Source organism: Coregonus clupeaformis, chromosome 19 (assembly GCF_020615455.1).
Source record: "Coregonus clupeaformis isolate EN_2021a chromosome 19, ASM2061545v1, whole genome shotgun sequence".
NCBI lineage: Eukaryota > Metazoa > Chordata > Actinopteri > Salmoniformes > Salmonidae > Coregonus > Coregonus clupeaformis.
Genome location: NC_059210.1, coordinates 53,615,111 through 53,639,296, shown reverse-complemented (window position 1 = coordinate 53,639,296; position 24,186 = coordinate 53,615,111). Strand labels below are relative to the sequence as shown.

The 24,186-nt window shown below is 43.8% G+C and overlaps 1 protein-coding gene across 1 annotated transcript in view; it reads right to left on the bottom strand.

Moving 5' to 3' along the window:
• LOC121532273 (neural-cadherin-like) overlaps positions 1 to 24,186 on the bottom strand; it is a 93,387-nt gene that overhangs the window by 29,952 nt on the left and 39,249 nt on the right. Inside the window, exons 11-22 of the mRNA XM_041838119.1 lie at positions 23,677 to 23,849; positions 23,190 to 23,357; positions 22,716 to 22,965; positions 21,380 to 21,507; positions 20,340 to 20,526; positions 16,219 to 16,362; positions 13,224 to 13,507; positions 11,117 to 12,725; positions 10,222 to 10,315; positions 8,748 to 8,932; positions 6,944 to 7,170; positions 5,743 to 6,020 (exon numbers count right to left, since the gene is read on the bottom strand). Coding sequence (XP_041694053.1) covers positions 5,743 to 6,020; positions 6,944 to 7,170; positions 8,748 to 8,932; positions 10,222 to 10,315; positions 11,117 to 12,725; positions 13,224 to 13,507; positions 16,219 to 16,362; positions 20,340 to 20,526; positions 21,380 to 21,507; positions 22,716 to 22,965; positions 23,190 to 23,357; positions 23,677 to 23,849 — 3,727 coding nt within the window. The remainder of the gene's footprint in view (positions 1 to 5,742; positions 6,021 to 6,943; positions 7,171 to 8,747; positions 8,933 to 10,221; positions 10,316 to 11,116; positions 12,726 to 13,223; positions 13,508 to 16,218; positions 16,363 to 20,339; positions 20,527 to 21,379; positions 21,508 to 22,715; positions 22,966 to 23,189; positions 23,358 to 23,676; positions 23,850 to 24,186) is intronic.

The following is a 24,186-nucleotide window of genomic DNA, read 5'->3' as shown; positions in this document are numbered from 1 at the left end:
CATTGAGGAGTATACCACCTCAGTCACCGGCTTCTTCAATAATTGCATCGACGAGGTTGTCCCCACAGTGACCGTACAAACATATCCCAACCAGAAGCCATGGATTACAGGCAACATCCACACCGAGCTAAAGGCTCAAGGAGCAGGACACTAATCCGGACGCTTATAAGAAATCCCGCTATGCCCTCAGACGAACCATCAAACAGGCAAAGCGTCAATACAGGACTAAGATTGAATCCTACTACTACACCGGCTCTGATGCTCGTCAGATGTGGCAGGGCTTGCAAACTATTACGGACTACAAAGGGAAACCTAGCCGCGAGCTGCCCAGTGATGCGAGCCTACCAGACGAGTTATATGCCTTTTATGCTCGCTTCGAGGCAAGCAACACTGAAGCATGCATGAGAGCACCAGCTGTTCCGGAAGACTGTGTGATCACACTCTCCGTAGCCGATGTGAGCAAGACCTTTAAACAGGTCAACATTCACAAGGCAGATTACCAGGACATGTACTCAGAGCATGCGCGGACCAGCTGGAAAGTGTCTTCACTGACATTTTCATCCTCTCCCTGACCGAGTCTGTAATACCTACATGTTTCAAGCAGACCACCATAGTCCCTGTGCCCAAGAAAGCGAAGGTAACCTGCCTAAATGACTACCGCCCCGTAGCACTCACGTCGGTAGCCATGAAGTGCTTTGAAAGGTTGGTCATGGCTCACATCAACACCATCTTCCCGGAAACCCTAGACCTACTCCAATTCGCATACTGCCCCAACAGATCCACAGATTACGCAATCTCAATCGCACTCCACTCTGCCCTTTCCCACCTGGACAAAAAAAACACCTATGCCAAAATGCTGTTCATTGACTACAGCTCAGCGTTCAACACCATAGTGCCCACAAAGCTCATCACTAAGCTAAGGACCCTGGGACTAAACACCTCCCTCTGCAACTGGATCCTTGACTTCCTGACGGGCCGCCCCCCAGGTGGTAAGGGTAGGCAACAACACATCTGCCACGCTGATCCTCAACACTGGGACCCCTTAGGGGTGCATGCTTAGTCCCCTCCTGTACTCCCTGTTCACCCACGACTGCGTGGCCAAGCATGACTCCAACACCATCATTAAGTTTGCTGACGACACAACGGTGGTAGGCCTGATCACCGACAACGATGAGGCGGCCTATAGGGAGGAGGTCAGAGACCTGGCAGTGTGGTGCAAGGACAACAACCTCTCCCTCAACGTGAGCAAGACAAAGGAGATGATCATGGACTACAGGAAAAGGAGGGCCGAACACTCCCCCATTCACATCGACGGGGCTGTAGTGGAGCGGGTCGAGAGTTTCAAGTACCTTGGTGTCCACATCACCAACAAACTATCATGGTCCAAACACACCAAGAAAGTCGTGAAGAGGGCACAACAACGCCTTTTCCCCCTCAGGAGACTGAAAAGATTTGGCATGGGTCCCCAGTTCCTCAAAAAATTATACAGCTGCACCATTGAGAGCATCCTGACCATTTGTATCACCGCCTGGTATGGCAACTGCTCGGCATCCGACCATAATGCGCTACAGAGGGTACTGCGTACAGCCCAGTACATCACTGGGGCTAAGCTTCCTGCCATCCAGGACCTATATACTAGGCGGTGTCAGAGGAAGGCCCAAAAAATTGTCAAAGACTCCAGTCACCCAAGTCATAGACTGTTCTCTCTGCTACCGCATGGCAAGCGGTACCGGAGCGCCAAGTCTAGGTCCTAAAGGCTCCTTAACAGCTTCTACCCCCCAAGCCATAAGACTGCTGAACAATTAATCAAATGGCCACCCGGACTATTTGCATTGACACCCCCCCACCCTTTGTTTTTACACTGCTGCTACTCGCTGTTTATTATCTATGCATAGTCACTTTACCACTACTTATATGTACAAATTACCTTGACTAACCTGTACCCCCGCACATTGACTCGGTAATGGTACCCCCTGTATATAGCCTCGTTATTGTTATTTTATTGTGTTACTTTTCATTTCATTTTTTACTTTAGTTTATTTAGTAAATATATTCTTAACTCTATTTCTTGAACTGCGTTGTTGGTTAAGGGCTCGTAAGTAAGCATTTCATGGTAAGGCCTACACCTGTTGTATTTGGCACATGTGACAAATAAAAGTTGATTTGATTTGATTTAAAATAATGGAATTAAGAAATCTATAAATATTAGGACGAGCAATGTATATCAGACGAGTAATATTTATATATGTGATGGGATGAATAGACATTATGGACAGTATGTGGATAGAATATTTAGTATATCTGTAGAATACGTAGGATATAATAGTATATATAAAGCAATAGTTGAACAGGATGCCATTTACTAGAATACAGTATATACTGTACATGTGAAATGAGTAAAACAATATGTAAACATAATTCAAGTGACCAGTGTTCCATTATTAAAGTTACCAGTGATTCCATGCCTATGTACATAGGACAGCAGGGTGGTAGCCGGCTAGTGACAGTGACTAAGTTCAGGGCAGGGTACTGGGTGGAGGCCAGTTAGTGATGGCTATTTAATTTATTAATTTATTTTATTTTTGTCATTTAGCAGACGCTCTTATCCAGAGCGACTTACAGGAGCAATTAGGGTTAAGTGCCTTGCTCAAGGGCACATCGACAGATTTTTCACCTAGTTGGCTCGGGGATTAGAACCAGCGACCTTTCGGTTACTGGCACTACGCTCTTAACCACTAAGCTACCTGCCGCCCATTTACATTTTACATTTACGTCATTTAGCAGACGCTCTTATCCAGAGCGACTTACAAATTGGTGCATTCACCTTATAGCCAGTGGGATAACCACTTTACAAAGTTTTTTTTTTTTTTTTGGGGGTAAGGGGGGGGTTAGAAGGATTACTTTATCCTATCCCAGTCTGATGGCCTTGAGATAGAAGCTGTTTTTCAGTCTCTGGATGGATCTCAAAAACTGACTTGTATCATGGGTGACATGGCTGATTCCTTTACTTATTCATGCTATTCCTCCACTTCTTCATGCTATTCTTCCACTTCTTCATGCTATTCTTCCACTTCTTCATGCTATTCTTCCACTTCTTCATGGTATTCTTCTACTTCTTCATGCTATTCTTCCACTTATTCATGCTATTCCTCCACTTCTTCATGCTATTCTTCCACTTCTTCATGGTATTCTTCTACTTCTTCATGCTATTCTTCCACTTCCACTTCTTCATGCTATTCTTCTACTTCTTCATGCTATTCTTCCACTTCCACTTCTTCATGCTATTCTTCCACTTCTTCATGCTATTCTTCCACTTCTTCATGCTATTCTTCCACTTCTTCATGCTATTCTTCCACTTCTTCATGCTATTCTTCCACTTCTTCATGCTATTCCTCCACTTTTTCATGCTATTCCTCCACTTCTTCATGCTATTCTTCCACTTCTTCATGCTATTCTTCCACTTCTTCATGCTATTCTTCCACTTCTTCATGCTATTCATCCACTTCTTCATGCTATTCCTCCACTTCTTCATGCTATTCTTCCACTTCTTTATGCTATTACTCCACTTCTTCATGCTATTCTTCCACTTCTTCATGCTATTCTTCCACTTCTTCATGCTATTCATCCACTTCTTCATGCTATTCTTCCACTTCTTCATGCTATTCTTCCACTTCTTCATGCTATTCCTCCACTTCTTCATGCTATTCCTCCACTTCTTCATGCTATTCCTCCACTTCTTCATGCTATTCCTCCACTTCTTCATGCTATTCTTCCACTTCTTCATGCTATTCCTCCACTTCTTCATGCTATTCCTCCACTTCTTCATGCTATTCTTCCACTTCTTCATGCTATTCTTCCACTTCCACTTCTTCATGCTATTCTTCCACTTCTTCATGCTATTCCTCCACTTCTTCATGCTATTCTTCCACTTCTTCATTCTATTCCTCCACTTCTTCATGCTATTCCTCCACTTCTTCATGCTATTCTTCCACTTCTTCATGCTATTCTTCCACTTCCACTTCTTCATGCTATTCTTCCACTTCTTCATGCTATTCTTCCACTTCTTCATGCTATTCTTCCACTTCTTCATGCTATTCATCCACTTCTTCATGCTATTCCTCCACTTCTTCATGCTATTCCTCCACTTCTTCATGCTATTTCTCCACTTCTTTATTGTATGCCTCCACTAGTGAATCTGCATGCCTACTAGCCGTAAACCGGAATCAAAGAAATGAGAAAAGAAATACAAGCAGGGAGAAAAACATCACTTTCGATCCCAAACAGTGCAGACCCCTGGCAAAATGTGATGTGAGAATAACTGGGCTTGGTAGATAATGTCAGAGTCATTTATTTTCATGTGGCGTTGTATCTGAGTGGATGGCTCTGCTATGTACAGTTAAGGGCTGTTTTCTCTTTTTCTCAATGTCTCCAACTCTATTTATTCTATAGAGGGCCAAGACATGTCAGGAATACTGATCCATACAGAGAGAGACGGGACATACACACATGGGCGAAAGAACACACTACACACACATACATACACGTACACACACGTACACACACACACACAAACACAAACACACCTTCCCTGGCGTTCTCCATGTGACTCCAGAGAGCAATGCCAATCCAGACTCCAGAGCACAGGGCATGTTTCTTCCTCTGACTGACACGATCTGATAAGGCCAATGTCTCAGTCTGGATATTAAGCTCTCTCTACATGGGATGGCCCCAAAATTGGATTTTTCACACACATTCTGAATTCACATTGGGTTATATAGCAGCATCCATATTCTGACTAGGGCTCTCTCACAAGACTGCAGACTGCAGCAGATGTGGCAGATAAAAACCGCAGCATGCTTTTGACTAGTGCCCATAGGGCTCTGAGACACACTCCATGAGTGTGATCTTCATGTTCTAAGGTTTTAAGGCGGACGTGCGCTTCTGCCTGTGCGTCTGTCTGGCTAATTTAACTTTACATGTTCATGTAAATGGTATTAAGTGGGATTCTGAAAAGTTGTCAGCACTTGGGAGAGGGGTGGGTAGTGCTTGTTGTAATCTCACATTTCTTAAATCCTACAAATTCTCATCTTTAAATTAGCTCCATGCTGTTTCCTCTGTGATACACCCACGTGGGGCCTTGTACTTTTTTTATTGATTTCTGACTACTGTATATGCTTAGCGTTCAAGGCTCTAGTATATATCTCCCACGGGGGGCCAGTATGAAAATGTATGCACTCAATAATTTTAAGTCGCTCTGGATAAGAGCGTCTGCTAAATGACTCAAATGTCAATTGCATCACAAATTTTTTTTATTAGGAGGTAATTGATCATCAAACTGTAGATTTTCTTTGCCCTGAATTTATCGTCATTCTTCTTCTGTAATGTATTCTGATTAGTGTCATTTCTGATCATGATATAATTTTCTCCACATCACCATCTGTCTAGATTTCATCCTGACTATCTCTATCACCTTCTCTTAATTATCTCTCAACTGTCTCCGATGAAAGGATCTTTATCTTGTGTAATAAATTAAATACAATAAAGACAGGAGACGATCATGTTCGGTAGAGTTAAATTGGAAGAAAAAGGTCAGAAATAGAATAAAAAAAGGAGGAACTATCTGCACATGTCCAATAAGACACTCTTATTTGTGTTTTCTGCTATGATGTGCCCTAATGAACACAACCCAGTTCACATAGTCCTCAGGTGATGGTGTTGCTTTGGTCCCTGCTCTCTGCTCACCTGTACCCACTGAGGGTATCCATGCAGGTGCCTCCATTGAAGCAGGGGTTTGTGGGGTAGGAGGAACAGGCCTGATGGACACGGTCCCTGGCAGAGCATCCACACACGGCTGAGGACATCATCGTCACAGACACCAGGGCCATGTTCCCGGCATCGACCAGGGTGGGTGTGTCACTGACGCTGAGCTGTGTGGAGCAGCCACCACCCGGCCTGCAGTCTGTGTACACACACTCATCCACCTCTACCTGGGACACGTTCACCTGCAGCAGAGACTGCAGCTAAGGAGAGGGACGGGGGGGACGGGGGAGGGGGGGATAGAGAGAGAGATGGAGAGAGAGAGGGAGAGAGAGGTGGAGAGAAAGAGAGTGAGGGAGGGAGAGAGGGGGGAGAGAAAGAGAGAGGGAGAGAGGGAGAGAGAGATGGAGAGAGAGAGAGAGAGAGAGAGAGAGAGAGAGAGAGAGAGAGAGAGAGAGAGAGAGAGGGGGGGGGAGAGAGAGAGAGAGAGAGAGAGAGAGAGAGAGAGAGAGAGAGAGAGAGAGAGAGAGAGAGAGAGAGAGAGAGAGAGAGAGAGAGAGATGAGATAGATAGATAGATAGATAGATAGATAGATAGATAGATAGATAGATAGATAGATAGATAGATAGATAGATAGATAGATAGATAGATAGATAGATAGATAGATAGATAGATAGATAGATAGATAGATAGATAGATAGATAGATAGATAGATAGATAGATAGATAGATAGATAGATAGATAGATAGATAGATAGATAGATAGATAGATAGATAGATAGAGATATAGATAGAGATATAGATAGAGAGGGTGAGGGAAGTAAGGGAGGACGGAGTGTGATGACATACAAATATTTACTTAAAAAGAAACAAGACTGCATCTCCAAAATGGCAGATTTATTTTCAATAAAATAATGAGAACTGAGATAGACAGACAGAGAAAGGAGGGTCGGCGAGAGAGTGAGAGATAGAGGGGATGAGGTGAGGGAGAGAGATAATGAGTAAGGAAGCAGTTATGAACACAGAAGGGGGAGAGTTGGTGAGAACAACATTCATAAAAAAGATATGAATGCACATTGCACCTATTGGCTGATAAAGAAACGATATTGACAACACCAAGCTCTGCAGCAAGAGATGTATGAGGTAAGATCCCTATCTTCAAGACAGGAAAACATTGAGGCGTGCACCTTCTTTGTATGCGCCGCCAGGTATCCGTGTAGTTTCTCTGGGCGCAGGTAGCCTTTGCTGTGCACAGAGAAGCGCACGTCCAGCGTGTTCGGTCCTACGTCTGTCAGGCTGAAGACGTTGATTGCCCCTGATCTGACGGACAGGTGTTCAGACAGGAAGCCCCTGAACATACCCTGTCGACTCCTCTCGTCCACCCGGGACTCAATAAACTCCCTGGAAGTGATGCCTGCAGAAGGGGGAAACATCACACACACACGCACGCACACACACACACACACGCACACACACACACGCACGCACACACACACACACACACACACACAGAAACACACCTCAGGCAATAGAAACAAGAGCATTCACTATTCACTGACAAGGGAAGTTGATCAAAGTGAACTCAGTCTTGGTTCCATCAGCAAATAGAATTTCCAACATTCCTCTCGATTGATCTATACTGGCCTCACATTGATTCACTCAATCATGTGGTGAAACTATTTAACTTACCGTTCTCTAATTATTTCCACTGAGACCGATTCTTGGCTCCAGTATAAAACATTGACGGCCTCACTGACAAATAGATTTAGAGGTCGAAGCATTAGCAATGCAATGCATCTCTTCTAATAATATCGGAGAGGGTGGAAAACGTCATCTTTAATCTCTACAAAGTGAAATTGATGCCCTGGCAAGCCTAATAGCCTTGCAGTCTATTCATAAAATGGATTTTCAAATGTCATGGACTAACCTGGCAGTTTTGAAATTGACCTTTACAATTGGGATTTGCCCAGAGAGAGCCAAAAGACCAAGACATTAAACTTCACGCTTGTGAAAACGGCAGCAGAGGTGTGATACACACTGCTGCTTTTTTGTGATAGGGACTATAGGTTGACGTAATAGATTTGTTATAAAGTACATACCTCACAGCTTGTAAAGGTGAGAAGGTGAGATCCCCCCATTCGACGTAAAACACTTCAATCTTTTGTAAAAGCTTAACATAAATCCAATCCATTGAATTTGCTGACTCACAGTGCAGCCTCAGATTTAAAAGTACCAGTTCTAGATCCAGAGATACTCCCTATTTTAAGGTGTATAAGTCTACAGGTTTCTGTATGTTTTTTAATTCATTCATTTTTTAATAATTAATTTATTCTTTCTTCTCTTTCGATCCAGAGAGCAGCAGCTGATTCCACATTAATTCATTTGACAACCTGATTGACGTGGTCCTCTGTAGCTCAGCTGGTAGAGCACGGCGCTTGTAATGTCAAGGTAGTGGGTTCGATCCCCGGGACCACCCATACACAAAAATGTATGCACGCATGACTGTAAGTCGCTTTGGATAAAAGCGTCTGCTAAATGGCATATTATTATTGAATCCTAATGACAAAACCTTGTCTGTTATTGTCTTTCTCAAACCAAACAAATGTCTCGAAAGCTACATTGTCTATCTCTCCAACAACCGAACAAAGTAAAATAAAAAGCCTGACGTTTGGTGTGGGTGGAAAGATGACTGATAGAGCGCAAGAGAAAGGAAAACAAATGGAAAAAGTTATTAATGTTGACAGGTTCAGACTTATCATCTCATATAGAGCATCCCTGCTGTGGAGTAACAGCAGCTGAAGTAGCACAACTTTAGTTGCTGAACCCAAAAAGGTTCTACCTGGAACCAAAAGGGTTTTACCTGGAACCCTATTGGGACAGTGAAGAACCCTTTTAGGTTCTAGATAGCACCTTTTTTTCTGAGTGTAATCATGACTCATGGCATAAACTGTAGAGTAGATAATACGATGTTGTCATGCTGCAGTAGCTTACCGGTCAGACGCAGGGAGGCTGACGAGTGGATGGCCTTGTCCTCTAGCTCCCGGACATGAACTGTAACCCCTGACACCACGTCCGGCCACACCCCGTCCGACACGACCACTCTGAGATAGTAGCTGCCTGCTAGGGTGTTCTGTCTGATGGCCAGGTGGCCTGTACTCTTGTCTAGAGTGAAATACCTGTAGGGGGGGAAATAAATGGTGTGGAAAACATAAATGGCTGGGTGGTATTCATTAAGGGAAGATAAAAAAAAAAAAACATTTTAAAAGACAACAGAAAATGGAAATAAGCAGTCCCTCCTTGTTTAAGTGTTTATTCCGTGTTTTATTCCGTTTGGTGCCTACAACCCTGGACTACCAAAGGAAATGAATGGAAATACAAATATTTTGTTCCTGCTGGGAGGTAAATGCTATTCTGTTTACATCTCCACCAAAGGAGCTCGGTAGTTGTCATAGAAACAGGTCGGGATTGGCATATGAATAAAACAGGAATGTGTAAAATATGCAATTGGGATTTTCTTCTGTTCCCTGACTGTGTTAGATGCTAAATTACAAACAATCTTGGTGTAAATATTATTGATCCTTGTTCCCCAGCGAGTCCACCAGTTGATATGATACAAATGCATCCTCTAATTGCTCTAATTACATTCATATTTGACATTTTAGTCATTTAGCAAATGCTCTTATCCAGAGCAACTTACAGGAGCAATTAGGGTTAAGTGCATGTTGAGCAAGAGGCACTTGTTGGCCAAGTAGGAGTTGTGGTAGTCCTCCATCCTTACCATTTCTTTGACTGTTGCTGTTTATTGTCTATCCTGTTGCCTAGTCACTCTACCTCAATTACCTTGTACTCCTGCACATCGACTCGGTACTGGTACTCTGTGTATATAGCCAAGTTATCGTTACTCATTGTGTATTTATCCCTCATGTTATTATTTTTATATTTTTTCTCTCTGCATCGTTGGAAAGGGCCCGTAAGTAAGCATTTCACTGTTAGTTAACTTGATTTGATTTACATTTTCATTTTAGTCATTTAGCAGACGCGCTTATCCAGAGCGACTTACAGTTAGTGAGTGCATACATAACATTTTTTATTTTTCATACTGGCCCCCCGTGGAAATCGAACCCACAACCCTGGCGTTGCAAACGCCATGCTCTACCAAGTGAGCTACATCCCTGCCGGCCATTCCCTCCCCTACCCTGGGCCAATTGTGCGCAGCCCCATGGGTCTCCCGGTCGCGGCCGACTACGACAGAGCCTGGATTCGAACCAGGATCTCTAGTGGCACAGCTAGCACTGTGATGCAGTGCCTTAGACCACTGCGCCACTCGGGAAGATTTGACTCTGAGACTTTGAGTGAGATGAGAGTAGGTCATATTTATAGGGATACATATTTGCATCCCTCACATGTTAACTGATTAACTGTCCTGTTATGACTCACGCTGGTTACAGACAAACATAACACCTACCTCATTCCTCCTGCGTCTAAGGTGTAGGTCTTGTTGTCCCAATCATCAGGATCAGGGGCATAGACCTTGCCCAGCGAAGTAGTCCGCATGCTTCCTGTCCAACACACACAAAGACTTTGATTTTGTCTGAAAACAACGGTTTCCAAACCGAACGTGATAGAGGCCCCAGGCCGCTTATCTTCAGCCATTTTCTTATCTGCTGTTCTGTGATTCTGCTGTTTCTGTTCTTTCTATTCTGTTCATGAGTGTGAAGTCCCACTGTCTGGGTTGAATAGGCTTCCACTACTTGAGATGCGAGGAGCGCTGAGATCTTAAGGAAGTCAGGGCTATCTCAGTATGGATTATGATATTATCGAGCCCCAGTGCCAGCATACTGCAGCTGGGTAAACAACAACGCTGCTGCAGTGTTTCACACAATTACTGAAAAGTAAACTAAAAAAGCCATGTCCATGATCAGAACTTTAACGGGCCTAACAATCACCCCTGAGGAACACCACAGATCTTATAATGTTCAAGTTAACATCAGGGCCAGATACAATTAGCAGAGTGGAAAGAGTGTGTGGGGGTAGAATTTTCTTAAGCCCGAAGGAAGGATTTGTAATCAAGAATCATGAAATGCTGCAATAAAATGTTAATATACAATTCAGGTGTATCAATTACTCATTCAGACAATACAGAATAGGTACACAGAAAGACAGAAAGAACACCTCCATGCTGTGCTAACTTGGGTAAAAGCCTGGGTCCATATTCACAAAGCATCTTAGAGTTGGGAGTGTTTATAATGAATAAAAGGGGGGACGTGATCCTAGATCAGCACGCCTACTCTTAGACACTCCTACTCTTAGACACTTCGTGAATACGAATGTCTGAAAGTTGACTGAAGGTTTGGACTCACCCCTCCGGCTGTGAACATAAATTTCCTTCTCTCCCTCCTGGTGGGCGTTGTCATTCTGGTCGCCCACGGTGATGGTGAGCGTGTTGGTGACCGTCATTGGCGGACGGCCGCTGTCCGTCATGACCACGGGCAGGAGGATCTCCCTCTGGCGCTCACGGTCGAAGCGGCGTAGCGCGGTGAGCGTTGCCGTGCCATTGCCATGGTCCTGCAGATGGAAGTCGGGGGTGTAGAGGCGGAAGAGGGAGAGGGAGAAGGGAGGCCCGTTCTCTGGGGAGTCCCTGTCGATAACGTGGAGCAGGGTGGAGGTCTGGTTGAGCCACACCAGCTGTGGAGCAGGGCTGTTCTCCCAGAGGACAGGGGTGTAGGCCACTTCCAGCTCTGGCCCATTGTCATTTACATCCAACAGGCTCAGCTGGACTGTGGCGCTCCCCGTCAATGCTGGACTCCCGCGGTCTGTCGCCATGACAACCAGCTGGTACTCTGGAATCGTCTCTCTGTCCAGCGGGCGGGTCACGGTCACAATGCCGTCTCGGTCCACTATGAAATGACCGTACGGGTCTGACTCCGGGGAGATCCTGTAGACTATTTCCCCATTCAGGTCAGAGTCTGAGTCACTGGCCATCACCTGGGTGATGCTGGTTCCCACGGCAACATCCTCCACTAGAGGGGCGAGGGGGTAGGAGGTGGGGGTGAACACGGGGATGTGGTCATTCTCATCCACCACCTGGATGATGCAGTGGATGAGGCTGGAGAAGTCAGAGTCCTCCACCCGGATGGTGAGGTTGAAGCGCTGCTCGCCGGGCCTCTCATAGTCCAGCCTCTTCCTCAGCCTCAGACTCCCAGACTGCTCTGCTCTGTGGTTCACCATGTAGAACCTCTCCCCCTGGTCCCCCGCCACGACACTGAAGCCCAGCAGGCCGTGAGGGCCCGAGTCTGGGTCCACAGCTTCCAGCTCCAGCACGGTTGAGTCTGGAGGGCTGCTCTCAGACACACGAGCCCCGCACCACTCGTCTTTGAACCGGGGGGTATGGTCGTTCAGGTCCACGATGATGATAGTGGCGGTAGCTGTGCCCACCATGTCCCCTCCATCCCTGGCTTCGACCACCAGCTGGTGCCGCTCTGCCATCTCCCTGTCCAGCCCGCCGGTCACCAGGGAGACGGTGCCCGTACTAGCATCGATGGTAAATAGGTCCTCAGAATCCGCGTCACGGGCGTTCTCAATGATACGATAGGTGAGGATGGCGTTCTGACCCACTGCTGTGTCGTCAAGGTCTGCCGCCGTCATCTCCATGACGAAGGTACCTGGGGATGAGTTCTCGGCCACGTTGCCATAGCAGCCATCGGGCGCGCAGGTGAAAGCGGGCTCGTTGTCGTTGATGTCCCACACGTTGATGATGACATCAGTGAAGCCGGTGAGCCCCTCCCCTTCCTCGTCTGTGGCCAGGACCACGAAGCGCCACACAGCCCGCTCCTCGCGGTCCAGCATCTTCTGGGCATACATCTCCCCCGTGATCTCATTAATCACAAACTGAGAGTCCGCCCCCTGACCATGGAGAGAGTAGCGCACGGCTCCCTGGTCGGCATCCTTGTCTGGGTCCGTGGCCGTCACCTGGAGAGACACCCAACTCATCAACAATCAACATCTAAGAGTGTGTGTGTGAGTGTGTGTGTGTGTGTGTGTGTGTGTGTGTGTGTGTGTGTGCGTGCATGCATGCGCATATGCCTGTCTTTATAAGCAAACATCCCATCAATCTATCTTTTCATCCATTGTTTATGTAATAGATAGCAGATTAGTCATGTACATGCATGACATACAGAAGCATGCATTTGATATTTATGCTTGATAAAGATTATCATGGGTACCTAACTGTTTGTGCATTCAAAATTAATTCCTGCCTTGTCAATGAACAAAACAATGTGTTGACTCAAACTGAAACAGATAGTCACCCAGGCTAGAGACAGAAATAACATGTAGAGTGACATGTCGTCATTAGCTATATCAAGCACATGTACAGTTAGTATACAGAAGCATGCATTTGACATGGTTGATTGAGCCTCAGTACCTGACTGCTCAAGCAGAAACCCAGGTTAGAGAAAGAACACACACCTGGAGCACAAAGACCGGCGAGCCATCCAGCTCCTCTGTCACTGAGCCGTAGTACTCATTCATGGAGAAGACGGGCGCCTCGTCGTTCTTGTTGACCACGTTGACCACCACGGCGGCATAGTCCTCCCACTTCCCGTCTGATGCCAGCACCAGCAGCTTGTACCTCTTCTGCTGCTCGTAGTCCAGAGGCTGAGCGATGAAGATGGTTCCAACCTCAGGCTCCATGTCAAACACCCCTCCGGTGTTGCCCGACGTGATCTGGTAGCGCAACTTGGCATTGGCACCTGGGGAGGGACCAGGGAATTTTAGTGGGGGTTTTGGGGGATGGAGTTCTAGATACTGTACTTAGTATTTGGGCAAGTCTGAAATGGCATCCTATTCCTTACTTAGTCCAATACTTGTTTGCCTCATAGTGCTCTGGCCAAAAGCAGTGCTTTATACAAGGAACAGGGTGCCATTTCAGATGCAGCCTCAGTACATATATGTGTCAGCTAGCATGTGTGCCAGAATGTTCCTGCATTCAATGATTTTATGTTGTTGCCTTGTTTGACAAGACAATGACATGTTGGCTAGAGTAGAAATGGACTGGTACCTATTTGCTGTATGTCAACAGGTGGTACATTCCTGTATAATCTACACCTGCCAAATGTAACCCCTACCTACAAATGTAGGATCTTAATTTGATCAAGACCGAGACCGGGAGGGGACAAGGGGTCCGAGACCGAGTCAAGACCAAGTCCAAAAAAATGGGAGTCCAATTCAAGACCATGATTGTAATTTTGTCAAATCGCCACCATAATAAGAGTTCAACATGTCCCTTATTTCTGTGTTCATATTTCAGAAGAACATATTGATTCTTCAGACATTCAGAATGGTGAAAAAATGCATGCTGAGGGAAAATATAGTCAATAGAGTCACTAAGTATTTATTAAATAATAATTATAATAATTATAATTATAATTACATTACTCTTTTCAATGATGTTCTGATTTAATCTATTCAATTTCTGTTGGAAAGGGCTAACACTGAAGAGAAAAAAATATCCAATCAGGATTTTTCTTTGGTGGTCTCTGGGGAAATAAATCTAGCTAGCTAAGTCAGCCATTGAGTAGGCCATCAGAAGCTAGATAGAAGGCATCTGCCATTCAACTGTATTAGGGCAACATTTTGACTTGTAATGGGTGGGACTGTTTTTACAAAAAACATATGGAAACTTCTGCCTTCTCAAAGGCCAAAAGGTCACTGCGCAATAGCGAGCAGTAGTTTTTCCACAGTCTAGCTAGCTATCTTTTATTGTAGGCTAGTTTGCAGCGGCTGCAGCAGGTGTTATCGAAGAGGATGTTGTTGCTAATTTGTTAGCTTCTCCCTTTTCAAAAATAACTTTCAACAAGAAGTTAAGTTTCAAATGATCACCATCTGGTGAGTGGAACAGTGTTTTATATTGGAGCTCGCTTTCTGTTGTTAGCCATGTCTTTGAAAATAAATGTTGTGTGGAACATTGTTGCATTTGAACTTTAGGTCACCGATTACTTTGTGTGCTAAATGTGAAATGTTTCTTGCAATGGGAAGTAATAGTTGTACATTTTGATTAGGAAATGCTTAGCCTAATGGTTGTGTTTATGCATTCTTATGATTGGGACCTACTGGCTTATTATGTCTGAGTGAATGGACTGCTTATCTTTAACATCATGCTGTGTGTGACTGCTGTCTTTCCATCTGCCCTATGCAGTGGTGTAGTGGTGCCTGGAGAAGTGGGTATATTCAAATTTTGCAAAAAAAATCCCTAACAGTATTAACAGTAATGCACTTTTCATGTAGCCTACTTTTGTCCAGCTAACCACCAATCAAGCAATATTATGGACTAAACGTTCAAATCCTGTTGCTGACAGATTATTTTGCTGTGACAATATAGGTCAAATTAAGATCCTACATCTATATGTCACTTTGAGGGTTGAGAAATGGACCAATGAGGAAGTAGATCTCTGAACTTCTCCAGTGTGTGTCCATGGAGACTGTCCAGTGGGCTAATTTAGCCAGATAAAATAATCCCCTGGATATTTCATGGCTCCCCTTTCAATCAGTCTGTTGTGTTAAAGGAGCTACAAGCCCAATGTAAATACTAGTCTAATCTCTGCTATTAACATAAATCAGCAGACAAAGCGTTCCCTCAGGGCTCTCCTATAAGCTTCTACTGCAGTTGAGCCCATGTGTGGATAGAGAAAAAGACAGATTGGGTTTAGGCTCCTTTAAATGCTGGGGGCTAGTGCTGTCTGGTCGTTCATCTTGGCTTGGTTGCAGCTTGCGCTACATAGGCTACCCTCTAAACTAAGCCGCACCAACCCTCGCTTGCGATAAATACTTGATTAACAACTAAAAACATAGCCGATATTACGCAGAGCGTTGCCGCTGTACAGGAGATAAGCTGGTTTATCACACCAAATCCCACCCACCTACTGTGTAGGAGGAGTGTATCTGTCTTTTTAGAACATGTGTGGTGTTGCATTACTTGACTATCAAATGGCTGCGTCTTAATGTAGGCTGCTTACCTCGTCTCAGCATGATTCCAGCAGAGCTAAATCCAGATGGGGAGATGGCACTTGTGGTGAGTCATTTTGGAACATTTTAACCCTTCAATGCCCTCAGTGTCTCAAAAATTAACCCTTCCCTGCCCTCATGGTCTCTAAAACTAGACGAGTCTAGGGTTGGGAAACATTTAATTATTTGATTGACAGTTACCTCTGCCCGATGTGTAATGTCATACCAAGGACAATTTTGGCCCTGCACAGAATGTGAAAAATAGACTTTTCCCTCAGGTTTCTCATGAAATGTTAAACCTGTGCCAGGTTACCTGCCTCACTGCCTTAAAAAAATGAATGTTATACATTTGCCCATTTCACTGCCATGAGTGCTAATGTGCCATCACTGGTGGAAACGCTTTGGGCTTCATTCCTCTCTCTCTCTTTCTTCCCGTGCCATCTCATCCTTCCTTCCATACCTTCATCTTCGTCATTAGCACTGACGGTAACAACAGCCAGGCCGACATCTGCATCCTCGTCAACCCCGACTTCATAGAGGCGCTGAGCAAAGACGGGTTTGTTATCGTTCACGTCGCTGATGAAAACCCGCACATATGCCGTGTCTGCAAGAAGGACGACAAGCAAGAGACAGATTAAACACCACACAGCTACAACTCACTCTGTCATCCTCTCTCTCTCTCTCTCTCTCTCTCTCTCTTTCTCTCATCTCATCCTTACACTTCTCATTCCATCCCTTCCAATCCCTCTTTTCATCAGAGGATGTTGGCAGTCACTGTGTGAGCCATTGACACTCTTGTGGGGAGAGAAGCACTTAACCTAATGTAATGTGCCTCACTTGACATGGAAATCAGAAATAATGTTATTCTCGACAGGGTGTTCGGAATTACAGAAATGATTCAACCAGAGTAGATGGTTCACTGTTTAAGCCGGGTAACATTTTGGCAGCAAACAGGGATTAGCTAGACCTCCTCAGGAACTGACTTTTCTGAAATAAATAAAAGTTTAAGAACCTATCCACTTCTCCTCTGGGATGGCAAGTGTTTACTTCTCTGTCTGTCTGGTTCCTTTTCCACACCATTCTTTATGTTTTAACTCAAACATAGATATATTTTGCTAAAAAAGGTTAGTAATGTTTCGCAGATGTGGTACGCTCAGAAGGTAGGAACATGGCCATGTATACAAATGTGCTTCTATTTTTCTGTCTGCATTCCCCTGGGCTCGCTCTCTCTCTCTCTCTCTCTCTCTCTCTCTCTCTCTCTCTCTCTCTCTCTCTCTCTCTCTCTCTCTCTCTCTCTCTCTCTCTCTCTCTCTCTCTCTCTCTCTCTCTCTCTCTCTCTCTCCCTCCCTCCCTCCCTCCCTCCCTCCCTCCCTCCCTCCTCCAGTACTCCATTGTTTCCCGGGGGTAAACCCGACAGACAGGTAGTATTTACTAAAGAGATGAGCCCTTCTGCTGGTGAAGATATGTAGCAGAAGACAGCGCTAACACAGTGCTAAGGTTCATTTGGAAATGCTAAGCAGCCCCCTCACATCCCCTAGAGAGGAGGCTTTGCTGTTCACCCTTACCCCTAATACCGTCTCCGCAAACATTTGTTAAAAACCCCTCATCCATAACGCAAACCTTCCTATTACATCACCTGCGATACCAAAACAGAATGCATTCTGTCATCATGTATGACCAAGCCAAAGAGATATTATGATTTCTGAACAGTCAATTGAGAAATTCAAAAACATTTTGTAAAATGATGTACCACAACCCTCACAGCGTTTTACCATAGGGAAGAGACAAGAGGCTGTCTGATTACGCTGGTAGAATAAATCAAATGAAAGATTCCATTTGCATATGCTCTTGCAGGAGGCAAATGAATAGAATGCACTAGGCAAATCTTGTCTATGTAAAACAATGTGCACAGTGCATTAATTCATTTTTTGTTTTTTATAATATAAACTTTATTTTTTATTAATTTTTTTCACTCCATATACAAACTTAAACATAAGAACAACAACTTACAGACGCACACAGACAATGACTACATCTCCTCTGCCCAGACTCGCCTGCTCATACCTCCATCCCTAGTGCCTGCATTATTGTTTGCCACTTGGCCTTAAATTGTATCAATTCGTTTTTTTCAGTCGCCCATGCTATTCAATATTTCAATGAATCATTTCATTTTTCCATTGTGTTAATGATGGCGGATTGATTGATTTCCACATTTTTTGTATATGTTTTTTCCAGATGAGTGATGAGAAGAGAATCATCCAGCGAATCATCCAGCCCATTGGTATCTTACTACACCCCTATATGACATGTCTTGAAATATGCAGACAGACGGATTAAAAATACGTTACATTATAATACTTATGACAGCCTACTTTCTAGCTCCGCCCACAACTTCCAGACTTTATAGTATTCCCAGAAAGCATGGATTATTAAGTGATTATTAGTTTTACACTTAAAACATGGCCCTGCCGTTGTGTTGTAGAATTTGTGAATTTTGTCTCTTTTATAATAAATTATATATATTATTTTATACTGGATTAAGTGTAAAATTGTTAAATTACGAGCCTAGTTGGTTTAGCCACGGAAAAAGACAGGAACCTTCCCGCTAGCCATGATTGGCTGAGATAATGGATGGGCTGGACTGTCATGTAGAATGCTTCTGTCTATAGCTAACATGAGCTGCTCAGTATGTGTAAGTAATCCTTTCTTACGCTGCATTTTTAAAAGATATCACTAAAAACTGCAAATGTGTTGCTAAGGCTCTCCACTTTCTGGAGGACCGAGTTTTGAAATCAGTGGAATGCCCGGTGGAAGCAGAGTATGATAGCTAAGGAAATGGTGAAAATGTAGGCATTTGATTGCAAATGCGTAGGGAGTCGAAAAGAGAACACGGAAGGCTGTTGTGTTGTATAAAACACCTGTCTTCGGATTACATCATTAAACTAAGGGCAACCATGGCATCTGTGACAGAGAGGGAGAAGCGTTCATCCATGTATGCGGGTAAGAGAGTCTAGCTAGCTACATTTTCAGATATTATACATTTCAAATAAAGTAATTTTCATTGTAAGTTAAAGCGTACTGTTAGCTGGCTCGCTAGCTAACGTTAGATGTATGATCTGTGTAGTAATATTATTCGTATCTCAGAGCCATTTGCATTGCTAGTTATAGACTAATGTTAGCTAGCTAACATTGAACCTAGTAGTTGGTAAGCTTTAGCTACCTGTAGATTCATGCAGGGTAGTAATATTATGAGTTGGGATTGGTTCATTGTTTAGCTAGCTAGCTAGTTACATGTCTGAACAAAAGACTCCACTATGCAAGTAACCATTTCACTGTACCGTTTAACCTTCTGTATCCTGTGCATGTGACAAAGAAACATTGATTTTATTTGATATAGTGTGTGTTTATCACAGACGGTAATGTGAAGAATAACATGGCCTGCACCAAAGTCAAAATAGGATATAACGTTAGGCCAATGAGACAGTATACAAGTTCTGAAATTCTCCGGTAGAATGCCCTGCTTTTATTTTGTCACACTCACAACCATAAGCTATTTTCTGTAATTAGCTCGCCATAAAAAAAAAACATGTATGCACTCACTAACTGTAAGTCGCTCTGGATAAGAGCGTCTGCTAAATGACTAAAATGTAAAAATTAACTTGTAAATAATGATCTTGTTGTGAGTTTATTTTCCTGTAATAATGAATACAAATGAGCTAAGGTGAAGACGTTGTCAGCTATATGATATGGTCATTATTTGAACTGACTAGCCAGCTAACTTAACATTAGCTAGCTAGCTAACAAGCTAGAAACGAACCAAAACATTGTTTAGAAAGTTGCTTTTAGTTGCCTGGTTTGCTAGATTGACATACAGTATACTAAATTCATTTTTAAACGGATGGGTTTATTGGTGTTAAAATACACCAGTTATGCTATTTTGGACCACCAGGTTGCTGATGTCATGCGGCCTGTCGTTTTTGTGTTCATACTTTTTCATAATGACAATGACAAGTTTGATGTCGGACGACAATAGAATGTTCATAATGTCACTGCGACAAATGTATACAGACATGTCGATAGACGTAGTATAAACCAGCCTTTAGTTTTGAAATCTTTGGTTGTTTAGTACACTACAGTACTCACTCTGTTTAGCACATGGCCTCACATGTGAATCCTTAAAGAGATGGGTGGGGCTAAGGCTTAAGAGGGTGTGAACGATACTGAATGGGTGTAGACAAAGAAGAGCTCTCCAGTAGGTGTACCAAAACATTCAAGGGCCATTTTCTCAAAAGTGGGGTTACAAGTTTATCAACTTTCAAAGCAGAATTTATTTTCCATTGTTCCGCAACTGTAGTGTATGATATACCATTTTCTAGCTCTGAGTCTCTACTTTTATCTAACGTAAAAAACACAATTTCAAATTTTGCTACATAAGACCGAACCGAGCCGGTCGGTCACATGTACCAAACAGAAAAAAACAGACTGAAACAGGGAAGGAGTAACTGAATTTAGAAACTATTTGTTTCCCATTGCAAACCATTTTCCTACGTTCTGCCCTAATAAATACAACCCATCCCTCACCAGAGTTGGGCTGTTTGTTCCTCCCAGGCCGTGCTGACTCCATGCCGTCTTCAGACTGAACCTCCAGTAGGTAGGATCCCTGCGCCTCGCGGTCAAGCACAGCCTCTGTATAAATGGAGCCCAGCTCTGGATCTACACGAAACAGACGGTGGTCCCCACTACTGTCACTCAAGAGGGAGTAGGTGATCTATAGAACAGGGACAGAGTATTAATTACGGTATCCATGTTAAGAAGTCAACACATTACAGAAATCTGATGACTTCCTAATATGGATGCCGTACAGCATCATTCTATCACATCCATGTTGTCACTTCTACCATTGGAAACGCCAACGATAAACGGCGCTGTAGTAATCGTGAGTGCAGGGGAGTAATTGTTCTACGTATGAGTCACACGACTGTTCATAGAAACTAGAGTCACTGCATCATAATCATTATATAAGTACACCTTCACAGTCCTATGGTCAAAGCCACACAGGCAGAATAACACACAGTCCTGTCACGGTTTCGGCCGAGGCTGCTCCTCCTCCTTGCTCGGGCAGGCTTCGGCGGTCCCCCCCCCCCCTCCAGGAGTACTAGCTATCACCGTTTGATGTTTTCGATGTTTGATTGGTTTTGTCTTGTGTGTACACCTGTTTCCTTTTTTGGTTGATTATGTCTCCTATAAGTTTCTCGTTTTGTTAGTCATGTGTTGTGTGTGATTGTTCGCCTGTCATCAGGTGCGGCTTGTCTTTTGTATTTTGTATTTCCTTTCGTCGCACTGTACTGTTTTCGTGCGTTTTGGATTACTTGTGTTTTGCGCATTGTTGCGCATAGTCGGCCTCCTATTTTGTTTTGAGGCCAGTGTCGAGATTCATTGTGTTCAGTAAAGTCGGTTGGACTTAGCTTCTGTGTTCTGCGTGTGACTCCTCCACCACATCCACATCAGCCAATGTGACAAGTCCCAACCACTTGACCACCACAACTATGTGATATTAAGTTATGGATGGGTCAATGGATGTTGTGTTGTGTTGTGTTAGATGTTGTAGATGTGCAACTAACCTGTCCGTTGAGATCCAGGTCCTTGTCTTGAGCAGACACCTGGAGGACCATGGTCCCCACCTTGGCTCCCTCCGTCACTGACGCCTCGTAGGTGGAGGAGGTGAAGAAGGGAACATTGTCGTTCACATCTAAGGGACAAGATTGAAAACATAATAATTTGAAGATTAATTTCAGCACCTATACCCAGGACTCTAAATTAAAAAATGTAATTGGTAGCCCTGGTGCTCCCAACTTAAAAAAGATAGGAGCACCACATTGAATTTAGGAGCCTATATTGGCCCTATATGAATTCTAGCTAAGCACGTTGTGCCCTAGAAACTAATATGTAACACTTTAAATACATTAGTTTATTAAAATAGCTAAAATGTTGATACTGTACGAATACCTGTAATTGAAATTACAAAGTCATTTTGTGGAATATTAGGTTTCTACATTGTGTAAAAGCTTGTACACTGTCTCTTTAAAAACGTCAGGTTGTGATAACGACATGCAAGACATCTGTTATTCATTAATTGCTATGATCATTGATCTCCTGAAGAAGCTATCACGTTTCCTTTCTTTCTGTGCCCCTAAATGTTTGGATATACCCGTAAAGTTATCAGGGCCCGGTTTCCCGATAGCGATGGAATTTAGGCTTATCAGTGTTTTAACGATGCATATTTCCTACAAAGGCTGAAGATGTAACATGCGTTTCCCAAAACACGACACAGAAAGAGCATGTGCCGATACTGATAGGATCGAAAGAAAGGCGGCGCTGCTCTCTGATCAGCTTTCTCCATTCAAATCTTACCTGAACATTATAATTATTTCACAATATTGATGACTGATCAGCTCCTGGAGAGATATTATCACCTAATGGCTGCAATTATTGAGGTGGCTTATTCTAACGCTTACCCAATAATAATGCACTTAATCACAGATTCATTTGGCATATCATTGCGGACGTTGTTACACATCATGTAATATATTGAGGCAACAATTACAGACAGTGTATCCTACAAATAGAACTGAATTGACTGAACATTAAATTTCAATATGATTTACAGTGTCTTCAGAAATTATGTATACCCCTTGACTTATTCCACATTTTGTTATAATATTATATAATTATAGCTGAGAAAAAACAACAACGTATGAGTCATGGATCAATGTCAACAGAAGACAATAATGAATGCTTACAGTTCACCCAGGGGCGGCTTTAACTTCCTCTTAAGTGACATTTTCACTTAGTCTCCCAGTGACATCAATGCATGACTAAGTAAAAACATTGACGTTAAGTGGAAGTTAGGATTTGCCCCCTAGTGATGGGTTGATGGGTGTCTGAGTTGAGACCTACCTGTGACGTTGACATAGACGGTGGTGAATGCAGCCAGTGGTACCGCCGCTAAGTTCTGAGCCCGCACCCTCAGGGAGAAACTGGGCGTGGTCTCATAGTCCAGCGGCTCCGACACCAGGATGGAGGCAGAGCCATCCTCGCGATTGGGTGACAGGTAGAAGCGCACGGGCATGTTAGTCTCCGGGACCACACCCTCCTCCAGGTTATAGGTCACCCTGGGGTCGCCTAGCAATGAGGTTGCTTTGATCGTCTGACAAAAACAGAAAGCAAACAACTTTTTGGGGGGGTAATTATGACAAAAACATAAAATGGGATTTCCTGTATAATACTGAGGTAATTTGGTTGAGGAGCAACAATTAGCACTCATTGTCAAGTCAATTAGCGCTTATTGATTAAATCAGAGCATTCAACCGAAAATGCAATGGGATAGGCTTCCCATGCCACCAAGGCTGGTACCCGGACTGTTCCACGCACCACAATGGGGGTATCCCTGGCAGTGTTCTCTGGGATAACCACGCTGTAGCTGTCCTTTTCCCACTGCGGGGGCTGGTTCTTCACGTTGGTAATGGTCACAGAAAGCTCCACAGATGTGCTGCGGTTCCCCCCGTCCATGGCCACAATCTCCCGGGTGATGTAGGACCTCTGAAGTCAAAACAATAGCAAGGAAATACGATTCTGTCTGATAGGGTTCATTCAGTTCATTAAGCCTGATATGGTCCAGTTAGTTTATGACACTGTATTTTATACTGCTATATAGCTGTATCACCCTGCACTGATCAATTATACCGTGCTTGAGCAAGATGCTGGTTGACTGACTGGTTGACTGGCTGGACGACTGACCTGTGATATGGGCTGGTTGACTGACTGGTTGACTGACATGTGATAAGGGCTTGTTGACTGATGATAGACTGACTTGTGATATGGGCTGGTTGACTGAATGGTTGACGTCTGGTTGACTGACCTGTGATATGGGCTGGTTGACGTACACCCAGCCGGTAACAGGGTTGACCCTCAGGTACTCAGGCTGCTCCTGGGACATGGAGTAGGTGACGGCAGCGTTGATACCAAAGTCGTCGTCATGTGCCGCCACACGCAGGAAACTGGTGCCGATCATGGTGTCCTCTCTTAGAAAGTCTGTGAGAGACAATCCAGACAAAACTATATGCTCAACACCCTGGAGCAAGGTCACGGTCTGTCACAGGCTGAATCAGTAGACCACAAATCAATTGTTTACATGCTTACGTGTGTTTATGTATGTTTACATCTTTATGTATGGCAATACATTTAAAAACATAATGGCAACATGATGGATTATGATGAAAACTTGCACCAGAGAATAAAGTAAAAAGGAACTATGCATAACGCATAGTACATAAACCCTTTTTGAATAGCTTTGGTTAATAGTCTATACCATTATAATGAATGGTTAGTCTGCAATCAATCATACGTATTATTAATATTATATTATTAT